Source organism: Cavia porcellus, unplaced genomic scaffold (genome assembly GCF_034190915.1).
Source record: "Cavia porcellus strain 051 isolate PalLab524CR breed Dunkin Hartley unplaced genomic scaffold, mCavPor4.1 scaffold_25, whole genome shotgun sequence".
Classification (NCBI taxonomy): Eukaryota; Metazoa; Chordata; class Mammalia; order Rodentia; family Caviidae; genus Cavia; species Cavia porcellus.
Window position 1 is genome coordinate 24,654,280 of NW_026947508.1, and position 26,216 is coordinate 24,680,495.

Below are 26,216 nucleotides of genomic sequence, written 5' to 3' on the forward strand. Positions count from 1 at the left end.
GTTAAGTGTAGAACTTAGAAATATGTTCTCTCTATGTTACTTGTGCACATTGTGGTTTATATGTGTCTCACACACAAACACACACACACTCACACACACTCACACACCATACTGGGGATTGAATCCAGGGCCTATCCACTAAAGTATATCCATCCCCAGCCCTTTTTCTTTTTTTTTCTTTTGAGACGGGTTCTCAATAATTTGTTATATTGCCCAGGCTGGGCTCAGATTTGCCATGCTTCTGTTTCGGCCTCCTAGACTGCTGAAATTAGAGGCATGTGCCACCGTGTGCAGTTTTTAAAAATTCTTATCAGGCAGTCGTGAGTTCGATCTTTGGAACCAATAAAAAGGAAAAAGACCAAAAAAATTCTTTATTTTTCTTTAATTTTTGAAAATATTTTCATTGGTATATTAGTCAGTTTTTCATGACTACAATGAAATACCTGAGGTGAAGTAACTTTTTTTTTTTTTTTTTTTTTGGTCTTTTTCTTTTTTTTTTTTTTTTTTGCCTTTTTTGTTTTTACCGGTACTGGGGATCGAACTCACGACTGCCTGCTTGCAAGGCAGGCACTTATGCCGCTGAGCTAAATCCCCAGCCCCTATGTCTTTTTCTTTTTTATCAGTACCAGGATCGAACTCAGGACTGCCTGCTTGCAAGTCAGGCGCTTATGCCGCTGAGCTAAATCCCTAGCCCCGAGGTGAAGTAACTTTATAAATAAAGGATGTTTATTTAGTCCTCAGTTTTGGAAGTTCAAGGGCATTGTCCCTGCATCAGCTCAGCTCTGGTGAGGACCTCATGTTAGATGGTATTACAGAGGTAAAACACATGTGAAAGGGAAAAATCACATGGCTAGACAGGAAACCAGAGAATAGTTCAGCAGTCAGGCTCATGCTGATATAAGAACTCATTATTAGCAAGGTATGTTGGTACATACCTGTGATCCTCACACTCTGGGAGACTGAAGCAGGATTGCAAGTTCAGGCTCAACCTCCTCAACTTAGTGCAACTTTGTCTCAAAATAAAAAAGTTCTGGAGATGTAGCTCTGGGAAAGCCCTGGGTTCAATCCCTAGTACTAGATGGTGGTGGGAAAGGACACAATTTATAGGAAGTTATGTGCTGCTCATTTGGTCAGTTTCATCAGTTTAAAATTATTTTAAAATTTTGTTAGTAGCCTTTTCTTAGTTCAGTCCCGCTATTAAGTCATGGCTTTCTAAGGTCTACACTGAATGCCCACAGGATTGGTGTGGAATCTCCATTCTGGGTCACCAAATGTCTCCCTAACCTCCTGTGAGCTTTGAAATAGTTTAACTTTTACTTTTTCAGTTGCTCTTAGCCTGACGTGTGAAGTTTCATCCTGCTTAGGTGCATCCTTAATCTTCAGTAAAGAATTAGGGAATTCCAAGCAGATATTTTTTATTGTTGGTAGTGCTCAACTCAGGCTCTTAAGCAGCTTTTTTTCTGTATATATTCCTCCCCTTTAGAATTGATTCTTAAAATTCATAACTACTCAGTCTCCTTGAACTAGTGGTCTCCATCTTCAACTTTTTTTTATCGGTACCGAGGATTGAACTCACGACTACCTGCTTGCAAGGCAGGCACTTATGCTGCTGAGCTAAATCCCCAGCCCCTCATCTTCAACTTTTTATACTTTATGTAATACCCTATTTCCCACATTAGAATGTGCCTCCAGTGAGATAAGTAGAGCTCATTTCAGTTTTTGCTGGCATCACAGTTCTGTACTGTCTTTTGTCTGTGTCTGAATCAGTTTACAATAGATGGATAAATTTGATCCCTATTATCCCTTCTAGAAACAGAAGTTAAAGCTATGTTAATATCCAACAAAATGAGACAAAGCATTTTTTTAAGAGCAGAATATATTTATTGAGAGAAAGAAAGCCTCTGTCTGAGAGAGACCGAAGGGGTCCTGAATGCGTTGCCCAAGAAAGTTTTTTTGATTTGAGGGTGGGGTTTTTTGTTTGTTTGTTTGTTTGAGACAGGGTCTTACTGTGCAGTTCAATCTAGCCTTGAGCTCAGTTTGCAACCCAAGCTGGTTTCAAACTCACAATGATCCTCCTACTTGAGTCTCCCAAGTGCTGGATTACAAGTGTGTGCCATCATGCGCCACAAAGTGTTTTTAAAGAATAATTTGAGTCACTTTTTTTATTTTGTTTTGTTTGTGGGTTTTTTTTTGTTTTGTTTTTTGTACTCATAACCCCTAGCTCTTGCCAGGCAGGTGCTTATGCCACTGAGCTAAATTCCCTGAGTTACCTTTTTTTTTTTAAGACAGGAAATTACTGTACATTTGAGGCTGGCTTTGAGCTCATTATATACCCTAGGCTGTGCTACTACTTCTGGCTAACTCATTTTATTTTAATAAACTGATAAAGTTGTCATCAAGATATTATAGTTCTAAAGTGTTCAGCTCTAATGAAATAGTGTTAAAAATATATAAAGCATCTGGGCATGGTGGCAAATGCCTGAAATCCCAGCACTCTGGGAGTCTGAAGTAGGAGGATCACTACTAGTTCAAGGCCAGTGTGGACTATATAGTAAGACCCTGTCTCAAAAACAAGCAAATGAGCAAAATATATCAAAATATTAAAACTTGAGAAAAAATAAACCTTCAGAGTGAAATGAATATATTCAGTATTGATTAGTGCATTCCTGATTTTAATTAGAAAAAGACAAGTACAAAGTACATAGAAATCATAAATCATACAGTAGAGAGTATCAACAAACCCAAAAGTTAGCAAAACTTTAAAATGATAATTGATAAATATCTGAAAATTCTCAACAAAAGAGGACACGAATAGGAATAAAAAAGAACATAAACACAGATAACTAAATTTTTTGTGTGTTTTTTTTTTTTCTTTGTGTTTTTTTGAGACAGGATCTTGCTATGTGGCTCAGATTGGCTTTGAATCTCATTCTTCCTGTCTCAGCCTCTGCAGTGCTAGAATTACAAGCATGCACTACCACACCCAGCATAAACTGATTTTTTTAAACAACATGAACAGAGCTGGATGTGGTAGATCATACCTTTAACCCCAGTATTCTGGGAGGCTGAGGCTAAAGAATTGCAAGTTCAAGTCCAGCATGGGCAATTCAGTCAGGCTTATCTCAGAATTTAAAAAGCTGGATTCAATCCACAGTACTACCCAAAAAGAAAAAAAGAAAGAAAAAGAAACAAGAACACGGACAGCTTAGGTACAGTGATACTTACCTATAGTTCCAGCTACTAGAGAGGCTGAGGCTGGAAGATCACTTGAGCCCAAGAGTTCAAGTTCAGTTTGGGACAGAGCAATGAGATGCTGTCTCGAAACAGCATGTGAACAATTTATGCTAATATAGTTTAAAACAAAAGAGACAAATTCCTAGGACAGCATAATTTACTAATACTGAAGTAGGAAGACTGGCTAGCTTTACAGCCATTAAATATATTGAATCTGTAGTAAAAAATACTCCTGTAAAGAAAATACCTGCCCTGCTAGGTGTGGTGGCATATGCTTGTAATTCTTGGGAAGCTGAGGCACAAGAATTACAATTTTGAGGCCAATTTGGGTAATTTAATGAGAGCTTGTTTCAAAATTTAAAATAAAATGGGCTGGGATTATACTACATATCCTGGGTTCAATTCCGAGTACCAACTGCTACCCCACCAAAAAAAAATTAGAAAAAAGAATAACAAGAAAACACCAGTCCTAAATGGTTTAATAGATAAATTCTACCACTACCACTCTTATACTGAGGATTGAAATGAGCTACATCACCAGGCCTTTTTGAGACAAGGTCTTCCTGAGTTGCTAAGTTGCCCAGGCTGGGCTTGAACTTGGAATCTTCTGGCCTCAGTGTCCCAAAGTGCTTAGGATTATAGAGGTCTGTGTCACCGTAGTGGCTTTACATTTTCAATAAGTGAGTTATTTTACTTTTGCTTCCAGAGAATGACGGGGGAAGAAAAACTGTTTTCATAACCAAAGAAAGATAATATAAGAAAGTTCTATATTTTTCCTATTCTAGTTATGAACAGGAATACAAAAGTTCTAATAATATTAAGAAATATATCTAGCAGAATACAAAAATATACAATTCATCCTAAATTGAGTTTATCCTAGGACACTAGGGTTGATTTTCTATTATAAAATTTACAGATACAGTCATGATGCATTTTTAGAAGAAAAACTATATATCAAGAGATGCAGGACAGAAAATTAAATAATGTTGAACAGCTTCATTTTAATAACTCATACCAAATCATGTGTGTTGTGTGGAGTTACAAGAAATGTTAGATACAGTTACTGGGATTACTGGGCCTCCTGGAGAACCTAGGGTCCCCCTGGTATAGGGAAAATACAGGCCATGGATAAGAACAGAAGTGCAATGAAAAGGAAGTACTGCCTTCTGGAGAGTCTTTAACAGTTTGTATCTTGCCTTTTTCTAGAGACCATGGCGAGCCCAGGGAAAGACAATTATCGAATGAAGAGCTATAAGAACAATGCCCTAAACCCTGAAGAAATGAGGCGAAGAAGAGAGGAAGAGGGCATTCAGCTCCGAAAGCAGAAACGAGAGCAACAAGTGAGTTGCTGAGTATTCTCAAAACGTACCATTCAAGGAAACAATTCAGCCTCTTTTGTCATCCTTCACCTTGCTCACTGACCTTTCCTTTAGGAAAGTTTAGCTTAGCTACTTGGTGGCCAGTCATCCAATTTCCTTTTGTAAAGAAATGTTAGAGGGACTGGGGATTTAGTTGAGTGGCATAAGCACCTGCCCAGCAAGCACAAAGTCAGGAGTTCAATCCTTGGTACCAAAAAAAAAAATAGAAAGAAAGAATGGAAGGAAATATTAGAAGATTTAAGAAAAGCAGAGGTAATTCTTTCTCCTCTTTCTATAAATTTGCCAATTCAGACATCATTTACATCTTTAATACAACATTTTACAGTAGTTCTAACTCGTCATGCCCTTGCCCTCATCGCATTGGACTCAGTATTAGGCTTTCAAGGTCTAGCTGCAGGCCTGGACTCTTAGGAGGCTTATTAACCATTCTGAGCTGCCTCCTACTATTTATTTTTTTTGAGTCTGCTTTGCAGGTATTCCTAGGACTGAAACTGTACTAGTGTGACACCACCCCCACTATACTCACCCCTTTCCAACCCAAATGGATACTGCCCATATCTAGGCTCGATTACCCATTGTGCCTTTGCCTGTTCTCTTAATAATATACCATCAGTCTTCCAGAGCCTTCTTAGCCGTATTTTTTTACACAAAGGACTAAGAAATTTTAAGTTTTTTCCTTATAAAAAATGTTCTTAAAAGGTGTGAACAATCAAGCAGGGCATGGTGGCTCATGCCTGTAATCCCAGCACTTGGGATGCAGGAGGATCCTTGTAAGTTCGAGACCAGCCTAGGCTACAAAGTGAGCTCAAGGCCAGCCTGAACTGCATAGCAAGACCCTGTCTCAAAAAGACAAAAAATAAATAAAGATGTGAACAATCATATAACATAGAAAGTAAAGTCATTGAATGCCTTTCCATGTCAGTACTATGAAGCTTTGCCTTCCTTTCTCAATTATCCTAGCTCAGTGATAGTAAACCTTTTAGAGTCTTTAGTGATACAAAGATCCCACTGTGGCATGCATACCATAGGTTCACCATCACTGTCTAGCCTATCTTTGTCTGTTAGGCCATAGTTATCACTGGATTCTTTGTTTCTTTTGGTTCATTGAGTATTCCTGTCATTGTGTTCTTACTTTACTTTCAGCTTTTTAAAAGAAGAAATGTGGAACTGATTAATGAAGAAGCTGCCATGTTTGATAGTCTCCTCATGGACTCTTACGTGAGCTCTACTACTGGGGTAAGGCCCTTGCCTGAGGCAGGCCTGCTTCTATAGAACATAAATTGGATAATTCATGACATCTAGTACTTTTGCCAGTAATGCTAAGCTTTTTCTTCTGTGGGTCCTTTTATAGATGGTCAGCTTAAAGAGTCAACAATGATCCTCTCTTGATGGAAATTTATTTGAGGAAACATTTAAGGGAAACATCAGTTAGTCAGAGATTAGGAAGTACTATTGAATGTCTGAACTTGAATCGAGCATAGATTAAATAAACCCCTTCTAGCCTGTTTCTTATGCCATCCTCTTTTCCTAAAGTCTTAGAAAGCAAGACAATGTGCTCACATTTGGCTACAATGTTAGTTTGCAAAGTTCTAAACCTGTTTTACATTCTAGGAGAGTGTGATCACAAGAGAGATGGTGGAGATGCTCTTTTCTGATGATTGTGACTTGCAGTTAGCAACCACACAGAAATTTCGGAAACTGCTCTCCAAAGGTACAAAGTTTGAGCTCTCTCAGAGATGCTGCATGTGATTTAGTCTCTTGTTTCTCATCACTGACTTCATCACCTTCTTTCTGAGTTGAATGTGCAAATGCAGAATCCTGAATACAGAGGGCTAGCTGTACTTACTACTTTCTATCAATAGAATTTCTCTCCCTACTTCGTTATAAACTTAACAAAGGGCAGAGACTTTGGTTTTGTTCACGGTGGCATCTTCAATACCTTGAACTGGGGACACATAGTAATTACAGAAATTGGGATTGGGCATTGTGGCAACGTGCCTGTAATCTCAGCACTTGGGAGATTGAGGCAAGAGGATTCCTGTGAGTTTGAGGCTAGCCTGGGCCTACAAAATGAGTTCAAGACCAGTCTGAATTGCAAAACCCTGTCTCAAAAAGACAAAAAAGAAAGAAATTGGAGACTGAGCATGGTGGCAAATGCCTATAATCCCAACACTGGAGAGGCTGAGATAGTAGGATTGTCACAAATTCAAGGCCAGCCAGGACTACATAGTGACTTCAAAGCTAGCCTAAACTACATAGCAAGACTCTGTCTCAAAAAAAAAAAAAAAAGGAAAACAAAAGAAAAATTTGGTGTATAATACAAAAATACCTCTTGCCTAGTATGGTAAACATTTTTCCCAAGAAAAAGCTACTGGTATTTTTGCTGGCGCATGGTGGTGCATACTTCTAATGCTAGCACTCAAGAGTCTGAGGCAGGAGGACCTCCTGAAGTTGTAGGCCAGCCTGGGCTGTATAGTGAGTTCAGTGCCAACCTGAACCAGATAGTGAGAGCTTATCTCAAAAAACCAAAATAGTGCTGGACATGGTGGCTCACCTGTAATCCCAGCACTCAGGAGCCTGAGGCAGGGCGATCATTTGGAGTTTTGAGAGCAGCCTAGGCTACAAAGTGAGCTCAAGGCCAGCTTGAGAGACCCTGTCTCAAAAAGACCAAAAAAAAAAAAAAAAAAGAGAAAAAAAAAAACCAAAATAGCTGAGTGTAATCCCAGCATTCCAGTCACTGAGGACAGAAGGCCTGCTGCAAGTTCAAGGCCAGCCTAAACTGAATGGCAGGTTCCTGTTTCAAAAAAAAGAAAAAGTAAAAAAGTCAGATTGTGGACTCCTCTGTAAATACAGAAACCAGAATCTCTTCTGACCTAATCTCTTTTACCTCCTTCTCTCTTTCAGAGCCTAGTCCTCCAATAGATGAAGTTATCAACACTCCAGGAGTAGTTGACCGGTTTGTGGAATTTCTGAAGAGAAATGAGAATTGTACATTACAGGTAAAGCCTGAGGGTACTAATGACCAGCTGGAAACACTTCACCCAAGAAATTTTAGCTGTTAAGAAATTCTTAGACATACCTCTCAAGAAATAGACAAGTAGCTGGGGAGTTAGCTCAATGGCATAAGCACCTGCCTGGCAAGCTCAAGGTCGTGAGTCAGATCCTCATTGCAAAAAAAAAAAAAAAGAAATAGGTAATATGAAGAAATACTTAAGGAAAGGTATCAGTTTCCTCAGTAGTCTTGACTTCAAAGAAGATATAAAGTGATGTCTTTGTTAATTAGGCATGTTTAACTGTTCCACAGAGTATGTATATACTTTAGAACACAATGTTGTAAATATTATACAGTGTTACCTGTCAAAACTCTGTGTATGTGTGTGTGTAGCTCAGTGGTAGAGCACTTGGCTAGCGTGCACAAGGCTAAGGTTTGGTCCCCAGCACTGCAAAAATAATTTTTTTGTAATGTTGAAGGAAAGATACAAGAATATGACAGGTTGACGATATCATTATAAATTAGAGTCTATTCTACTCCTTACTGTTTTGACCAAGGGAAACCGTTAGCCTCTCTAAGTCTCCCCTCAGAAATGGATGATAAATACATCTTAATTTGAATTTGCTAGAAACTTGGGTGATTAAGACTTTAAGAGGCCCCATCTCACTCTTATCTGTGTTTCAAAGTGAAGCTCAGGTTATAAAAAAATGACTCGTGATTTCTTTGGTAGTGCGGCATTAGACCTGGATTGGTGAAGATTAATTCCATCTTCCCATTGTGTCACTTCACTGCTCTTCCCACAATTTACTACAGGGAGGGGAAAAGATTTTGTTTAGTTTTGGTTTGATTGGTTGATTTCAGTACTAGGGATTGAATCCAGAATTGTGCATTCAAGCAAGCACTCTTAACCATGGAGCTACATCCCTCCACCCTCCATCCTTATTTTTTTTTTGCAGGCAGACTCTCAATAAATTGTCCAAACTGTCTCAGACTTATGATCCTGCTGCCTCAGCTTCCTAAGTAACTGAGATTGTAGACATATATCACCATGCCTAGCTGGTTTTGTTATTTACTGCTTTGTTTCTTATTGTTCTGGTTTGGTTTGGTTTGGTTTGGTTTAGTTTGGTTTGATTTGGTTTGGTTTTTGGAGAAAGGATCTCACTATGTAATCCAGGCTGGCCTTTCAATCCTCCAGCCTTAGCCTCCTAATGCTAGGTTACTAGCATGTGCCACCACACCTAGCAAGAATTTTATTGTTTGAGCCACTGATGTGACTGCTCAGTTTGGAATGACTTCTCAATCATCCCTTAATCTCACTTTCAGTTCGAAGCTGCTTGGGCTCTAACAAACATCGCCTCTGGAACCTCTCAGCAGACAAGAATTGTTATTGAAGCAGGAGCTGTCCCAATTTTTATAGAGCTGCTTAATTCAGACTTTGAGGATGTACAGGAACAGGTAATGCTCAGATTTGGCTTAATTCTTGATGGCACCGATAGTATAACAAAAAATATATTTGATCTCTGTCTCAGTTATTACCATGGTGTTCTAACGGCCCTTGGAGTCTTCTGAGTGATAAGACTGTCTTTTATTATTTATAGAGCTCCTTTGGAACACACTTGAGTCTATGTAATGAGGTGACTCAGAGCCTCTCAGTGGTCTTCAGATGAATTTGGTCATCAGATTAAATCCAGCATTAGAGAGTAGAATTCTTAGCCATGCCTCCTTAAGAAGTAAAGGAAGAGGAGCTGGAAATTAGGTTATAAAAATTCTTCTAAAAAAATAGAATTTTGGGGCTGGGGATTTAGCTCAGTGGTATAAGTGCCTGTCTGGCAAGTGTGAGGCCATGAGTTCAATCCCCAGTACCAAAAAAAAAAAAAAAAAAAAAAATAGAATTTTTACATTGATGAGCACATCTGTGTACTTGGAAGATGGCAGAGGATGTGGAAGCTCTACACAGGCACCCCTCCATCATCCATACCATGCTTTGTGTCTCTTCTGTTTGGCTGTTCCTGAGTCATATCCTTTATAATAAACCCAGTAAACTCACGTGTTGTTTTCTTGACTTCTCTGCGTCATTCCAGTTATCAAGCTGAGAGAATTGTAGGAATCTCCAGAATTACAGCTGGTCAGAAGTAAAATGGTTGTTGGGACTTGGTATTAGCGTCCAAAGTAGGGACCATGTTGTAAAACTGATCTGTGGCATCTGTGTCTCACTGTCAAAATTGAATTGATGTGCAGTTTATGTCAGAATTAGTTGTTAGTGTGGGTGGGATGATTTCTATACATTTAGTATGAAAAGTGGTGTTAGAAAAGAGGCACCACAGCCGGGCACAGTGGTGCATGCCTGTAATCCCAGCACTTGAGAGGCTGAGGCAGGAGGATCATTGCAAATTGGAGACCAACCTGGGCTAAAAAGTGAGCCCAAGATGTCACACGCCAGTAATCCGAGCACTTGGGAGGTTAAGGCCGGAAAATTGCTGTAAATTCAAGACAAACCTGGGCTACATTGTAAGTTTAAGGACAGATTTTTTCACAGTGGAAAAAAAGAGAGCAAGATAGAAAGACAGACAGATAGCATAATACTTAATTCTCAGTACCCACAGATCATAAAGTTACAAATTCTGTTTTTCTCTTTGAATTATTTCTGGTTGGACAGAAATGAAGAGTGGTAGTGGGATTGTTGCTCCATTTTTATGCATATAGTTGGTCTAAAATGGCTACCAGAATGCGATTTGGTAGGGGGCTGAACATTAGCTCAGTGGCATAAGCACCTGTCTGGCAAACACAAGGTCATGAGTTCAGTCCCCAGGAAACACCCCTCCCCCCCCCCAAAAAAAAAAAGTCAAACAAGAATGCAATTTGGTGATTTCTTTCTCCTTTTCTGGGGAAGGTAGGGATGCCAAGATGTGATTAGATTTCTCTGGCTACAGTACAGATGGCAGGCAGCCTGTTTTCCTCCATTGAACCAGAACTTCCCAGGGGAAAGTTCTTATAGAATAAGTGCTCAATAAATTTCCACAGGGGGCCAGGGATGTAGCTCAGTGGCACAGTGCCTGTCTGACAAGTGCTAGGTCTGAATTCAATTCCCAGTATCCCCCACCCAAGAGAAAAAAATTCCACAGGGAGGTTACCTGAGCTTGTTTAGTGTGTTTTGAGCCGTGACATGGCTCTCAGTCTGGTGGGTAATCTGCAATACTGCCTTTAAAGTTGTCACAGAAGCTACCAGCCTATGGATAACAATTCCAATATCTCCTTTTCAGGCAGTCTGGGCTCTGGGAAATATAGCTGGAGACAGTTCCGTTTGCCGAGATTACGTCTTGAACTGTTCCATCCTTAGTCCTTTGTTAACGTGAGTAATTACAATCTTTGGCATCTGGGGCATCTATGGGGGGCAATTTGATAACTCATTTGAGAGCTGCATACTTGACTTGTTAAGATGACAGGTAAGGGGCTGGGGATTTAGCTCATAAGCACCTGCCTTGCAAGCAGGCGGTCGTGAGTTCGATCCCTGGTACTGATAAAAAAAAAAAAAAAGATGACAGGTAAATCGGGGGCTGGGGATTTAGCTCAGCGGCATAAGTGCCTGCCTTGCAAGCAGGCAGTCGTGAGTTCGATCCCTGGTACCGATAAAAATGAAAAAGACAAAAAAAAAAAGATGACAGGTAAATCCAGAAACTGCAGATATGAATTCCAATCACCTAAGTAGAAGTTATCTTTTGAGAGTAAGAATATTGTATCCCTGGTCTGTGTCAAGAAGGATCTTGTTCCTTACCTCATGATGCTATGGAGCTTCCTGTTGGTCATATCTGCCTTACTGAGCCAGGGAGAAAGGTGGGACAAGTCTGAAAAAAATCCCCTCACTTCATAAATCCTTTAAAAAAAATTAATTCCATACTGCATGGGTAACTGCATGCCTTTTACTAGACCTCCGGCTTTTATTTCCAAAGAGACTACTCCTTGTCCCAAACCCATACCTAGAAACTTTGCATGTTTACTCAGGATCTAGCCTTCTGTTTTGTCTCTGTTACCTATGGTATTAACTACCCACAGTTTGTCCTAGTCTTATATGCAGAGATCAGCCAAACTGTATTGATTTAGGTATATAGGAGGAAAAACAAGCTTCTAGAGTCTTAGGGATCTTACTGAAGTTGTTTACTGGGATTTAGTGACAACAGCCCTGTGTCCAGCGATCAGTGCACAGGATCAGGCTTTGCTTTTTTCCTTCAGACTCCTTACCAAGTCCACAAGACTGACAATGACACGAAATGCAGTTTGGGCCCTGTCAAACCTTTGCCGAGGGAAGAACCCACCCCCAGAGTTTGCAAAGGTAAGCAAGCTGCCTGCCAGCCTCTGCGTGCATGATAGCAGATTCCACCATCTGCAATGAAATTTCTACTTGAAATTTTAAGTTGGATACTCCATAGGGCCTCAAATCATGGGAACCTGAAAGAGGTAGCTGTCAGTGAAGAAGGTGATCTTGTATAGCTAATGATGGAAGATCCTAGGATCAGGAATTATTTTTTTAAAATATGGTAGCAGTGTTAGGCCTCATGATAGAACTGATGCATCCTTGCCCCACTGTGAGTCCTCCTCACTCTGCTTCCAACAGGTCTCTCCTTGTTTGCCCGTATTATCTCGCCTACTCTTCAGCAGTGATTCAGACTTGCTGGCAGATGCTTGCTGGGCCCTCTCTTACCTGTCTGATGGCCCCAATGAGAAGATCCAGGCAGTTATAGACTCTGGAGTCTGCCGGAGATTGGTAGAGCTTCTGATGTGAGTAGAGAGGGTAAAGGTTCCCTAAGCTTCTCCAAGCTCTCACCAAAGAGCTGCAACCAGCAGTTTGCTGGCTTTTCCAAAGGTTTGGAGCTGTGAGAATGTTGTCAGCCTGGGTGGTCAGCAGGGCTTAATATGGTCTACTGGCTTTCCATTGATCAGATCTTCCTTCTCTGTAGGCACAATGATTACAAGGTGGCATCACCAGCTCTGAGAGCTGTAGGTAACATCGTCACTGGGGATGACATCCAGACCCAGGTAAGGAAGAAGTAAAGTCTTAATTCAAACCAGCTATGGAAAAGCATTGTGGAAAACTGCCAATGGACAGAAACGTTCCCTGTCTGATACGAAGTGGCATGGTCTAGCAGAAAGCATGGACTTTAGTAAAAAAATTCCAGCTTTGCCTGTTTATGATCATGGGCACCTTGGTTCCTGCTCTTAATTGGAAACAAATCATCATCCATTTGGTGTTTGTGAAAGAAAACTAAGCAGAATAACTGGACTGAGACATCATAAGGTAGCTATTAAATCCGAGTCATGATTCTTTTGAAATACTGAAACCAGTGGAACTCCACACCTACTTCCTAGACTTTTAGGATCCCATGGACATTGTCTGATGTTAATCTCATGTCAGTAACCCCTCCCAGCCAGACACAGTGGCATAGTGGCATAAGCTGTGGAGACTAAGATGAGAATCTCTTGAGCTAGAATTTTGAAACCAGCTTGGGAAATATAGGAAGAGCTCATTTCAAAAATAAAAATAATAGGGGCTAGAGATTTAGCTCAGTGGCTTAAGCACTTACCTGGTTAGTGCAAGGTCATGAGCTTGATCCCTAGTATCAAAAATAAATAAAATAATAAAATGAAAGTATCTCTTCAATGAGGTAAAAAGGATTCTTTTGTTCAAAGGCTATACAGAGCTGAATGTTCTTCAGATCTTGAATAGTTGGCATAATTCTGTGAGATTCTTGTTTTGAGGGAGGGGGATGAGACAAGATCTCCCTGTGTAGCCGAACCTTGAACTCATGATAGTCCTGCTTCAGCCTCCTGAGTGCTGTAATTACAGACATGTTACCACCACACTTGGCAATTCTGTGAGCTTCTTGACAAACTTCTTATAAGTAAGCAGTCTTACTCAAACTCACTCCCTTTCTAGATCATTTTATGTGAGAGTATGCATTTGTACACACACATGCACATAAAAATGTAACATAAGTTAATGGAGTACTACTATGCTGTAAAGAAGGATAAACTTGAGACATTTCTAGTAAATGGTTATACCTTGAGACTATATTCTTAGGTGAAACAAATAGAGCACATGTGTAAATATTACATCATTTCTCTAGTATGAGAAACCAAAAGTGTAAATAAAAACCAAAATGTATAACAGATATGGAAAATGTTCAAATGAGAAGGGGAACAAAGGGATAGGGAAGAAAAGAGACAAAGAATAGAAGGAAGAAATAGAAACAAAGCTTTATAAATAGAGGGGAAGATGAGTTGAAGAGAGAGGAGGGGAATGGGAAAAAAACAAGATATACATTGTACAGGTACAAATTGCCTGTAATGAATGTTATCACTAAGTATATCTAAAATGTACCAATGTACCAATAAAATTTTTTTTAAACTTTTTTAAGAAAATACAACAAATTTGCCAGGTACGGTGATACACACCTATAATCCCAGCATTTGGGAGGGCGAGGCAGAAAGATTCAACTATTCAATCATCACCAGCCATCCATCTATAGAAATTCATTATCTCAGAGTGAAATTTTGAGACATGTAATTCTTAGCTAGGCGCAACGGCACATGCCTGTAATCCTAGCACTCAGCAGGCAGGAAGATCATTATAAGTTCTGTGCTACAGAGTGAGCACAAGGCTAGCCTGAGCTGCCTTGCAAGACCCTATCTCAAAAAGACCCTCCCCCCCAAAAAAAATATATATATATAAAATAAAAATTATATATATATATATATATATATATAATTCTCACGCAGTGAGTTTCAGTGTTCTAAGTACCTCATACAGTATTGCTTCTTTTGCATCTGAGCATAGTATCTTCAGGGTTCATACATGCTCTACTTTGTTTCTCCCAAAGTAAGACCAGATCTTAAATTAATTTTTGCTCCAAAAGTTACAGTAGGGCTTACTTTCAGGAGATGTCTTATTTTTTCCATATACAACAACTTACCTTTTTTGTTGTTTTTTGTTCTTTTGGAAACAGGGTCTTGCTATGTAGTATAGTTCAGGCTACCCTTGAACTCACTATGTGGCCCAGACTGGCCTGGAACTCCCTCGGCAATCCTCCTGCTTCAGCCTCTCAAGTACGAGAATTGTAGGCATGTGCCACCACTCCTAGCTTTAATTTATATTTATTCATGTATAATAATCTCCATTTATAAGAGCTAGGAATTTAGCTCAGCGGCATATGCGCCTGCCCAACAAGCATAAGGTCATGAGTTCAATCCCCAGCTCCAAAAAAAAAATCTCTATTTACTCAGATATGTTCATGTCATCTTATGGAACATCATCATAGTTCTCCAGACTGAATTTCTTGCAACTCCCATTTCCTATTGAACCGTTGGCCCCAATCTCTCATATCCAGCCATAGAGCTCTTTTAAATGAGCACACTTCCAATCCATGTAGCCTGCTCATACTGCAGGGGTAACACAGCTGCCTATGATTTTATTCCATGAATTCTTCAGGATCTCTGCAGGCTAGGCTTCACAGAACTTCCATTAAATCAAGACAAGTGACAGCTGGGTATGGTGGTGCACCCCTATTGTCCCAAGTACTCAGGAGGCCAGGCAGGAGGATCATTGGGAGTTTTATTCCAGCCTGGGCTACAAAGTGAGGTCAAGGCCAGCCTGAACTACATAGTGAGATGCTGTCTTAAACAGCAAAAAAAGGGGCTGGGGATTTAGCTCAGTGGCATAAGCACCTGCCTTGCAAGCAGGCGGTCGTGAGTTCAATCCCGGGAACCGATAAAAGGATAAAAAAAAGAAAGAAAAAAAAACAGCAAAAAAAGATAGGAGTGGCAACAAAGATAATGCCACTTAACAATGATGGCCCATCCCTGTGTGGTGGTACATTCCTATAATCCTAGCACTCAGCTGGCTTGAAGCAGGAAGGTCATCACAAGTTCAAGGCCAGCCTGAGAGACACAATGAGTTCAAGACCACCCTGGTATATAGCAAGACCCTGTTTAAAAAATAAAAAAGAATGACGGGCCATACAAAAGTAACAAAAAAATTGCAGATGCCAAAATAAATGTGTCTTAGCACTCAGGAGGCTGAGGCAGGAGGATCATTGAAAATTCAAGATTAGCCTGGGCTACAAAGTAAGCTCAAGGCCAGCCTAAATTGCGTAGTGAATCCTTGTCTCAAAAAGACAAAAAATACTAATTAATTAATTAAAAAATATTTCACAGAAGTGCATTGATATGTTTATTATAATACATGATGTAGCCAGGATTTTAGCTTGGTGGCACAAGCGCCTGCCTGGCAAGTGCGAGGTCAAGAGTTTGATCCCTGGTACCAAAAAAGAAAACAATACATAATGTATTGAACTGTGAAGTTTCATATTAGGCACAACCACATCCATTCACTGTTAAGTGCATGTGTTACTCATGCATTATATCTGTACTCTGATTGACCATTTGGCAGTAAGTCTCAAGTTCCATCTGTTATAGAGGCATTTACTTCTTGTCCAAAGACACCTGCTTGGTATTTACATATACCTAATTATAATGTATGTTAACTTCAGTACATCCATTGTGTGTTGCAGCAGATGAACTAGATGTGTCATCTGACTGATTGTAATTGGGGCTTATTTTTAGAATAGGACTTACACTACAAGCACCCTCAAAAAAATCTCATTAGAGCTTATTTTTCATTTAGGTTTGTTTTTGGTTTTTTGGTTTTTTGTTTGTTTGTTTTTTGTTTTTTGTTTTTTTTTTGTCCTTTTCGTTTTTATCGGTACCAGGGATCGAACTCACAACTGCCTGCTTGCAAGGCAGGCGCTTATGCCGAGTGAGGTATTATTTTCAAGGAAGTATGGTAGCATATATTCCTTCCTTTTCAAGGCTGAATATTATGTAGAGGTATAGACTATCTTTTTAAATCATTTATTGATTGCCTGTGGACATTTGGGTTGTTTTAAACTTACAACTATTCTAAATAATGCTACTATGAACGTTACTATACAACTATTTCTTTAAATTCCTGCTTTTCCTTCCTCTGGATATATAACCAGAATTAGTAGGTAATATGGCAGTAACAATCATCCTAAGGAGTATGAAATGATATCACATTGTATTTTTTTTTTTAATTGGTACCGGGGATCGAACTCAGGACTGCCTGCTTGCAAGGCAGGCGCTTATGCCGCTGAGCTAAATCCCCAGCCCCTATCACATTGTATATTGATTTATGTTTTCCTAATGACAAGTGATGTTAAGCATCTTTTGTGTGTTTACTAGCTAGCTATATATCTCAGATTATATACATCTCAGAGAAATACCTGTTTGGGTCCTTTTTTGGTGTAGTATTAGGATTGAGCCCAGCACCTCACACATGCAACTCAAGTACTCTGCTGAACTATATTCCCAATGCTTTTGCTCATTTTTTAGTATATGTGCTTGCCAAAGCAAGCACGTGCTCATTTTTTATGTGGGTGGTTTAGGAGCATTTTTATCGTTTAGTTGTAGGATTTCTTCGTATATTCTAGGTATTCATCCCTTATTAGATACGTTTTTTTCCTCTTTGTTAATACTGAGGATTGAATCGAGGGTCTCAAGCATGCTAGGCAAGCACTCTACCAGTGAGCTACATCCCAAATCCTATTTAGGGTGTTTTTGGTTTTTGGAGGTTTTTTTTTCTTTTTTTTTTTTTTACTATTTATGGTAACTTACACAAGCATTTTTTGTTTTGATAAAGTCCAAATACCTAATTTTTCTTTTGTTTCCTGTGTGTGTGTTGTTGTAGGTTATCCTTAACTGTTCAGCCCTCCCTTGCCTCCTCCACTTGTTGAGCAGCTCCAAGGAATCAATCCGAAAGGAAGCTTGCTGGACCATTTCAAACATCACTGCTGGCAACAGGGCTCAAATACAGGTACAACAGCACGGAAGCTGAGGAGTATGAGGAGGCATCGAAACATGAGAAGTTGTAGGATGTTTGCTTCCAGGAAAAGAATCAGTTTCCTTTTAGAAATTGGGACCAAGAGCCGGGCGTGGTGGCTCATGCCTGTAATCCCAACACTGGGGAGGCTGAGGGAGGAGGATCCTTGCGAGTTCGAGACCAGCCTGGGCTACAAAGTGAGCTCAAGGCCAGCCTGAACTGCACAGAGAGACCCTGTCTCAAAAAGACAAAAAAAAAAGAAAAAGAAAGAAAAGAAATTGGGGCCAAGAGGCTGGAGTGTAGCTCAGTGGTACATTCTCATCTAGCATGCATGAAGTCCTGCCTTCAACCTCAAGCATCATCACAAAGATTCTGTTTAGTGAAAACTGCATTTCTCTATAGCCAACATGTTACCCCTATATGGAAAGAACAAGAGAACTCCCATATGAGGAAAGATGTCTAAATCTTAGCTGATTTTTTAGTTAGATTTGCTTTTTCTTCTGAAGTGACTCTGTCTCCTCAATTTTATCTCAGGCTGTCATAGATGCAAATATCTTCCCCGTGTTAATTGAAATCCTTCAAAAAGCAGAGTTCCGTACAAGGAAAGAAGCAGCCTGGGCCATCACCAATGCCACATCAGGAGGAACCCCTGAGCAGATCAGGTATCACATTCCTTTCCTTGAGTGATATGTGTGCTCTCCTTTGTTCATGGTTAACACAAATTACTTTTGCTGGGATAGATCTGCCCCCTGGTCTATCTGCAATAGAACTTAACTAATAAGCTGTTATGGTGATAGGAGAATCTGGAATAGATTCCTGAAGACCATAATGTGTGACACCTCTCTTCTCCGCCAAAGAATAAAAACCTATGGCACAGATACCCATCTCTTCTCTACCTTTTCCTCTTCCTAGCCCCCAAAGAACTGAAATCTGTGTAATTCTGAGTTATTCAAACCCGGAAGAACCATGCTCTGGATCCATCAAAGCATCTTCTTTGGGGTTTTGTTTTTTCCCAGTGTTATGGATTTGGGGTTTTTTGAGACAGAGTCCTGCTATGTAGTCCCGGCTGACCTTGAACTCACTATGTGGCCCATGCTGGCCTCAAACTCCTAGTGATCCTCCTGCTTCAGCCTCTCAAGTGCTGGGATATTAGGCATGTGCCACCATGCCAGTAGATGAATCTTAAGCAAGTAAAAAGTTACTGTGTTTGTGTCTGTGTGCATGATACTCTTTTTATTAATTTCCATTATCTGAGTCTTAAGTGGAATAGTGAAATTTGGATATCTTGCCCTCTCCTGTGGCCTACTCAAAGGAAGTACACTCAGTAGATAAAAAACCTGAAAACTAAAGAGACATGCATTGAGTTGAACATTAAGGAATAGGTGTAAAATTGAAAGAAACTTTCAAGACCAAACAAGATGTAAATAAAGGTACAAGAATAAGAAGTCTGGTGACCTGCTGGGCAGTTGTACATTCCTATGTCACCTACTCAGAAGACTGAAGTAGAATTCAAAGTTTAAGCCCCACCTAAGCAACTTAAAAGAGACCCTGACTCAAAATTTAAGAAAAAGAAAAAAGGCATGTTTGCTCATGCAAGTAATCCCTGCACTTGGGAGGCTGAGGCAGGAGGATTGTTGCAAGTTTAAGGCCAGCCTGGGCTAGAAAATGAGTTCAAAGCCAGGTTCAACTACACAGTGAAACTCTGTCTCAAAAAAAAGGGGGGGGGGTTAGTGATGGAACACTTTGCTAGTAAACAGGAGACCTTGGATTCAATCCCTAATACTGTAGAGACAGAGGGAGTGGGACAGGCGTGACCAAGAGAAATCTTCAAACCTTCATAAGTGTGACTGGAATGTAATACCCCTAGAAAGCAGAACTGGAAAAAGACCTAGAAGCTAGGATTGTAGAGTCTGTATTATCTCATAGGTCTTGAACCCAGGGAAATAGGGAACCTGTGAAGGGAAAAGTATTTAGAATGATAATGTTGCACCCAGTGCAACTTCAGGGTTGAGAAAGAAGAGTCTGTGGTGGTATCAACATGTGAAGTAAACTAGACTGATAGCAAAGGAAGGAAGAGTGGAGGGATTGAGGGGAAAAAATGGGCAGTTATCAAGAGCCAGTAAAGCCAGACACCGTAGTGCATGCCTATCATCTTAGAACTCGAGAGATGAGGCAGGAGGATCACTGCAAGTTTGGGCTGCATAGTAAGTATAGGGCCAACCTGAGTAGTATGACTCTGTCTCAGAACAAAAAAGACTCAGTAAGAATAGATGGCTGAGAGTGTTAACATGTCAGGGAGACCTAAAACCAAAGCATCTGCCCAGCTGTTTTGTTTTTTTGGCATTTTAAGACAGGGTCTCACTCTGCAGTTCAGGCTGGTCTTGAACTCACTTTGTAGCCCAGGCTGGTCTCAAACTTACAACATTTCCTGCCAAGTGCTGGGATTACAGGGGTGTGCCATCACACCCAGTTTCTGCCCAGCTCTTAACTTTCTTTGCATTAAATTAGAATTTGCTTTATCTCTGGCCCCCAGATACCTAGTGTCACTGGGCTGCATCAAACCCCTGTGCGACTTGCTGACCGTAATGGATTCAAAGATTGTACAAGTGGCCCTCAATGGACTAGAGAACATCCTGCGGCTTGGAGAACAAGAGAGCAAACGGAGTGGCTCAGGGGTTAATCCCTACTGTGGCCTCATTGAGGAAGCATATGGTATGTTCCTTCTCCCTGACCTTGCCTTGGCCTTTAATAGAGAGATAATAGGTCAGAGTCTGGCAGTTGTGTGCCTCCAAAGCACGTAAATGTGTGTGTGTGTGTGTTTGCGTACACCTGCACACGGACATGCTGGAGAGCATCCATAGTTTCCATGAGACGTGAATCTCCAAAATTAGTGAATAACTGCTAGCCAAGTAACTCTATTACTCTAATAATTCTATTAGTAACAGGAGTAACTCTGAGAAGTGAATAATGATTTTCTCATTCTCAGTTTAAAGCAGAATCAGGAATGGATCCTCTTTATAACTGACATGTTGGTCTTTTCTTTATGGGAGCGGTTACTAAGTAAAGGACTCACAATCTTGCACTTGCCAGGCAGGCACTTACATCACTGAGTTAAATCCCTGGCCCTTGTTGGTCTTTTTCTTTTAGGATTTTATATTTTGAGGAAGAGATCATGACTGTCCTCTTTCACATCAAAGAGTGGTCTGATTTTACTACTTGTGCTTATAAACACAAACATACTTCAGAGAATAAAAAGTACATAAATGTTGTGTACGTATACAGTAAAATATGCACACACACTTTATTCTACCACCTTCTTGCCCCTATAGGCTTGGATAAAATCGAATTTCTTCAGAGCCATGAGAACCAAGAGATCTACCAAAAGGCCTTTGATCTCATTGAGCACTACTTTGGTGTAGAAGATGACGATGGCAGCCTTGCTCCTCAAGTAGATGAAACGCAACAGCAGTTCATCTTCCAGCAGCCCGAAGCCCCCATGGAGGGCTTCCAGCTATAATGTCTGCCTCCGGGGAGGGGAGGGGATGGGAAGCACCACCAGCCAGTGGTAGAGCAGCCCTCTGGTGGGCAGGAAGCCAGCCCCCACCAACACCGGCTACCCTGGAGACTGTGCTCTGGACCTGCTCTGCCCCCTTCCCTGGAGGGAGGCCCTCTGGACAGACAGAACCATCTGAGGCTCACATGTGGGTTTTGTGACAAAAAGGGGACATGTTGGGTTTTCTTCCTTACACTATATTCTGGCTGCACACATGTCTTTAACCCAGGAGCCCAGGGGTAGACAAAGGAGGACTGAGGTAATCATTTTGCACCTTTCTTTTTTGTTTTGTTTTGTTTTTCTTTAATGGTGACTTCCTTTCTTTTATCTCCCTTCATCCTTCCCAGTCCTCTGCCCTGATCAATGTAACTGTTATTTTGGGTACGTGAGCAGATGGAGTATTCCAGAGGTGGGAGGGAAAGGGAAGGGAGAAATCCAAAACAAAGTGTTCTTGCTCTGACGGAATATTAATCTTGTATGCTTGGATTGAGTTATTTAATTTTTTTCTTTTGCACATTTTTCTTGTATATTAAGGTTGCTCTTCCCAAGAGCTGTTGAGTTTCTGGTTTTATAAATCCCAGCTACCAGCACTATATGGGACAAGGGCCTGAAGGGGTGGCCACCATGAAACAAAGGCCCCTCTTCTCTCACCCTTTTCCCAGACCTCTCAAATTCGGGGTACATTTCACTCTCCTGGGCCAAGAACACCCATGGAAGTGGAGGGGAGGAGTACAGGCTTTCAAATAGGGCTTCTTATGTGTAGCTACTGACCCCATGTTTCCTACCACCTTCCAAATGGTGCAACCCAACTTCATTTTTTACTTGAAAATTTCCCTCAGAGTGGATGAATCTCTGAGGTGGCTGTATTTCCTAAGCTCAAGACAGGGGGCTGTGATCCCTCCATTCTTCTGAGAAAGTTCTTGCTCTGGTGACCTGTTAAGTTTCAGAGGAAGTTGAAGTGAGACTGCCCAGTATTGGGATAGTCAGGGATCCCTGCCTTTGGCCTTTCTTCCTCTTCTGTAGTTGGATCGTGTTTATTTTACTTCCAAAGGAGAGAATGTCAAAACGTTCTGTATTTTTTTTATATCCTATATAGTTGGTATGGTAATCTTAATTGGACTTAAGAGAAGGAACTGTCTGTAATTTTTGTGAGTAGGATACTGTGAGGAAGACCAAAAAGATATATAGAAGTTTCCCCACTTAGCAGGGCTGAGCTTGGTCCTTTTCCTCTCTGCTTGGATTCTAGGCCAAGACCTAGGACCAGCTCTTAGCTCTGAATCCTTTAAGCAGATCAGCCAACAGGATCTATTGTTCCTGATTATGCTGGGGGCAAGAACGGTTTTAGGGCCTAGTGGAATCTTCCTGGCTAGTACTCCCTGCTGAGCATCCACTTATGTCAGGAAACCCGGAAAGTAGTCTGCATTCCCAAATTCAGTTTCAAAGACTGTTGTCCACATACAATGTCACACACAGCTGCCTCTTCTCTTACAAAAAACCAGCAGCTCTTATGAGAGCTGTTGGTATCTTCCCTGTTTGAGATCCTGTTTTGGGTTTTCCTTTCTTTGTGACAATTATAATCCAGATGCCTTTTCTCCTGAGTAAGGCTAGTGCAATGTCCAGTGGCTTGCCTATGCCTCTGGGTGGGTTTCTCATGATAATAAAGAGGGATGGGGTTGGCTGAAGACTCCCTACTTCTGCATTCCTAGAATAATCAGGGTGCCCTACTCTTAAACTACACCTTTTCTTCCCCAGAAACAATATCATACTTGCTTCCATTCTTACAAATTCCCTTTTGGCGCAAGTGAAACCTGTACCCCTTCCCTCATAGATCTAAAGCTCAGGCTCTTTTTGTTGGCTTTTTGTCTTAAATTTGCCTTCTCCTAGGGCCGGGGGTTTAGCTCAGCAGCGTAAGCATCTGCCTAGCAAGCACAAGCTCATGAGTTCGAGCCCCAGTACCAAATAAAAAAACCCAAATTGCCCTCTCCTAGTGTTGAAATCCTTCTTGAGACATTTTCTAAGGAAAGTGGATTAGGACTAGAATACTGAAGAATCACACTACTGTTCACTGCCTTGGTGAGGCAGATGCCACTCATGCACTTAGGAATGATGACTGTGAACCCCTAATTTCCTAGGAAGGCAAGGACAGGATTCTTTTCACTGAGCCTGCTAGCTCCATTACAAAACTACACTCCTTGCTGGGTGTGCTGGTTGCACACCTGTAGTCCCAGCACTCAGAACTTTTGAGGAATGAGGATCACATCAAGTTCAAGGGCAGCCTGAACTACACATCAAGACTTTGTATTGTTTTTGAAAAAAGAAAAATGATTCTACGATTTGAAGAAAAGTTACTCACTCCCTACTGTTGTCCTTGTCTAAAGGGCAGAGCAGTTTAGTAGGATGTACTTTGTACATCTCAAGCAGCAGTTAACTCGATACTGGAGCCGTATTCTTAGTGTAGAACACAAATGTCCTGCTTTTCCAACTGCTCCTCCAAAATCTATTTTGGCTTCAGATCTAGGTCTTGTACCAGATGGACTTTCTTGGTCATCTCACTGCTACTTAAATCCAGTTTTCTCCAAGGACTTCAGAGGCTAAATTCTACTTGGGGCACAATATGGGAACAGATTTAAGAGAAAAATAATTTCTAGAAACTTACGTCTTCCCCAGACTATGTTTCCCCCTTATTTTCCTCAAATCCCTTTCAATACACAGGTAAAGTTCTTCCAGCCCACAGAGACAGTAGCCGCCTTTTGTATCTTCTCTCCTTTGGCCATTTTGTAAAGAGCCAATCTATGAACAGACCCTGCCTTAAGTGAGGTCAGAGCCTTCTGGTAGGTTTCTAGCAGGGTGGTTATTGCCACCATGAAAAGGCCCCCTTGCCTGCTATAGAGAATAACCTGCTATGTTAAGGTTTTTTGAAACCTTTAACTAAGATCTCTGGTGGAGTGAGCAAATCTAGGTCCGAAATAAGTGGACAAAGGGGCTTTTTGGTCATTCACATGTTACTGCCAGGTGTTCTTTTTTTACCAGCCCCTCTTAGTCTTCTGCCAGATCTTTAGTACTTACAGGGTCCTTTCAGTTTCCAGCAGTCCCCAGTAACCACTTGGTCTTGATGTTGGCTGCAGTTTTCTGGGAGAACCACATGTGTTCCACCCTCACCCTGTCAACCTGGTTAGTTAGGTTTGTGGACACAAATGACCCACTGAGGAACAAGTGTTGATGACCTCCTTGTTCCCCTTTACTTGGAACTCTTAGGTCTACTAGTTCAACCCTGTTTATGCTGGAAGCCTTTCTTTCCCAGGAATCTTCCTCCCTCTCTTTCTGTTTCTTTTTTTATAAGCTAAACTGCACAGATTATAACTGCTGTTGTACTTGAGAAACAAAGACTCTTAGGTGCAGTCTTTCTCTAGCCAAAGGTATGCAAAAGGAAAACTGTCTAGCAATATAAACTGCATTTCATATTCTCATGTCTGCCTCCCAGAGAGGCAGAGGGAAACCAGGCAATACTGATTCCTCACTCCACATGTTCTCTTTTTAAAGACCCCATCTCTTATTCATGCCTCATCTTTTTCCCTTTTACTCAGTTTGGTATCTAGTGTCTTATGTGTTCCTCAGTAGGTTTATGTTATATGCTTGGATTTTCTTCCAGGTCCCTGCAAGCATTCCAGTAACCCAGTAGGGAAGACAGGCTGGCTAAAGGCCTTGCTGTTAGGCAAGGGAAGAATATAAGACTTAGTGCACTGAACCATACGAAATGCTTATGACTAATGGCAGCATCTTACAAGTAGTGCTGCCCTGGACAGTAGTGAAGGTAAGACTGACTGACTGCTCTGAGTGTGTGTTTCCTAGCCATTTAGGATTGCACATTTTAGGCCAGCCCCATCCGGGGTCTTACCTGTTGGAGTATTTGTTAAACCATCAAACTGAGAATTGGGCTCCTTAGGTATCCATATGGTGGCCACCATCTGCTTTTTGGGGACATGCCTTCAAGAATGATTCAGTCATCCCATTGTCCCCTAGCCTCGAAAATATAAGATCTTGGCAAGAAGTTGTTGTCAAGGTCAAGCAAATCTGAATTTTGCTCAAAGAGGGCATTTTGCTTGAGGCCTGGACTCTGCAGGACCAAAGCTGGCTTTGAGAAAAGTAGCAGTGTTAAGTTGCAGAACAGCCTAGGAGAAAGGTTCATTTGGTTTGTCTTCAAGGACTAGGCCAAATTACCTATTTCTGGGGAGCCAGCCTAACTTCTAATGCCCACGTTAGCCCAAACCTGCACATTAGTCCTGCTCTCTTGGGTAGGTCTGATTTCAAGCTCTAAGTTAGGGGACAAAATTGTACTACGTCTAGAGGACTGTGAAGGAAGTCAAAGCTGAGACTGCCTGGGAAGTTTTGACCTGTGCTTAAAAGAAGTCCACATTATATGAATACTTGGATCCTGGAGTTGATACTGGATTTTCCAGCCAACTTTTCTAGGAATCGCCTTTTACTGGCCTGTTAAACAAGGGAAGGGGTTTTGGGATCTGAAACACCCAACAGACAAGATCTCCTCCAATAACAGCTTGGCTTGCTAGCTGAAGATCCTAGGGAAATGAATCAAATCCTCTTAACTGGTTTTTCTTTCCAAATTCATTTGCTTTTGTTTTTCTCAAAACTATAAAATCTGGCCATTTTCTATAATCTCAAGGCCCCTGGGTAGACAAAGCTTGATTTCAAAGCAGACATAGGCCAAGAAATTATGGCATTGAGTGTGCTGAGTCCAGACAAATAATATTTATATACACATCCAAATTTGAAGAAAAAATGTATTTCTTTAGATTTCAAACACTGTAATAGATAAAAAGCAAAAATAAAAACCTGTTACAAAGTTCTAAATTGTCTTCTTTGATTCATAGTGCCCCTAGTTTGGATTTTAGAAGCAAATAAGAGAGAGTGAACTTAGCAGGGCATGATAGCACATGCCTGTAATCCCATCACTCAGAGAGGCAGGAAGATTGCCAAAAGTTTTGAGGCCAGCCTGGGCTAAACTGAGTTCCAAGACCAGCCTAAACTACATAATGAGACTCAGTCTCAAAAACAACAACCAAAAAAGGGCCGATTACGGTGGCACACACCAGTAATCCCAGCACATGGGAGGTCAAGGAAGGATGATGGTTGTGAGTTTGAAACCAGCCT

General features: G+C 40.9%; 1 protein-coding gene across 3 annotated transcripts in view; it reads left to right on the plus strand.

Annotated features, from left to right (window-relative positions):
• The window catches only part of Kpna6 (karyopherin subunit alpha 6), a 55,509-nt gene extending 29,593 nt beyond the window's left edge, over positions 1 to 25,916 (plus strand). For all 3 annotated transcript variants that reach the window (XM_005004236.4, XM_005004237.4, XM_063235974.1), the window contains 13 exons: positions 4,441 to 4,574; positions 5,757 to 5,849; positions 6,225 to 6,324; positions 7,518 to 7,612; positions 8,929 to 9,060; positions 10,866 to 10,954; positions 11,833 to 11,932; positions 12,215 to 12,378; positions 12,558 to 12,636; positions 17,363 to 17,488; positions 18,029 to 18,156; positions 20,028 to 20,206; positions 20,824 to 25,916. In XM_005004236.4, the coding sequence (XP_005004293.1) occupies positions 4,441 to 4,574; positions 5,757 to 5,849; positions 6,225 to 6,324; positions 7,518 to 7,612; positions 8,929 to 9,060; positions 10,866 to 10,954; positions 11,833 to 11,932; positions 12,215 to 12,378; positions 12,558 to 12,636; positions 17,363 to 17,488; positions 18,029 to 18,156; positions 20,028 to 20,206; positions 20,824 to 21,011 (1,607 nt within the window). In that variant the 3' untranslated portion in view covers positions 21,012 to 25,916. The remainder of the gene's footprint in view (positions 1 to 4,440; positions 4,575 to 5,756; positions 5,850 to 6,224; positions 6,325 to 7,517; positions 7,613 to 8,928; positions 9,061 to 10,865; positions 10,955 to 11,832; positions 11,933 to 12,214; positions 12,379 to 12,557; positions 12,637 to 17,362; positions 17,489 to 18,028; positions 18,157 to 20,027; positions 20,207 to 20,823) is intronic.
• Positions 25,917 to 26,216: the final 300 nt, after the last annotated feature.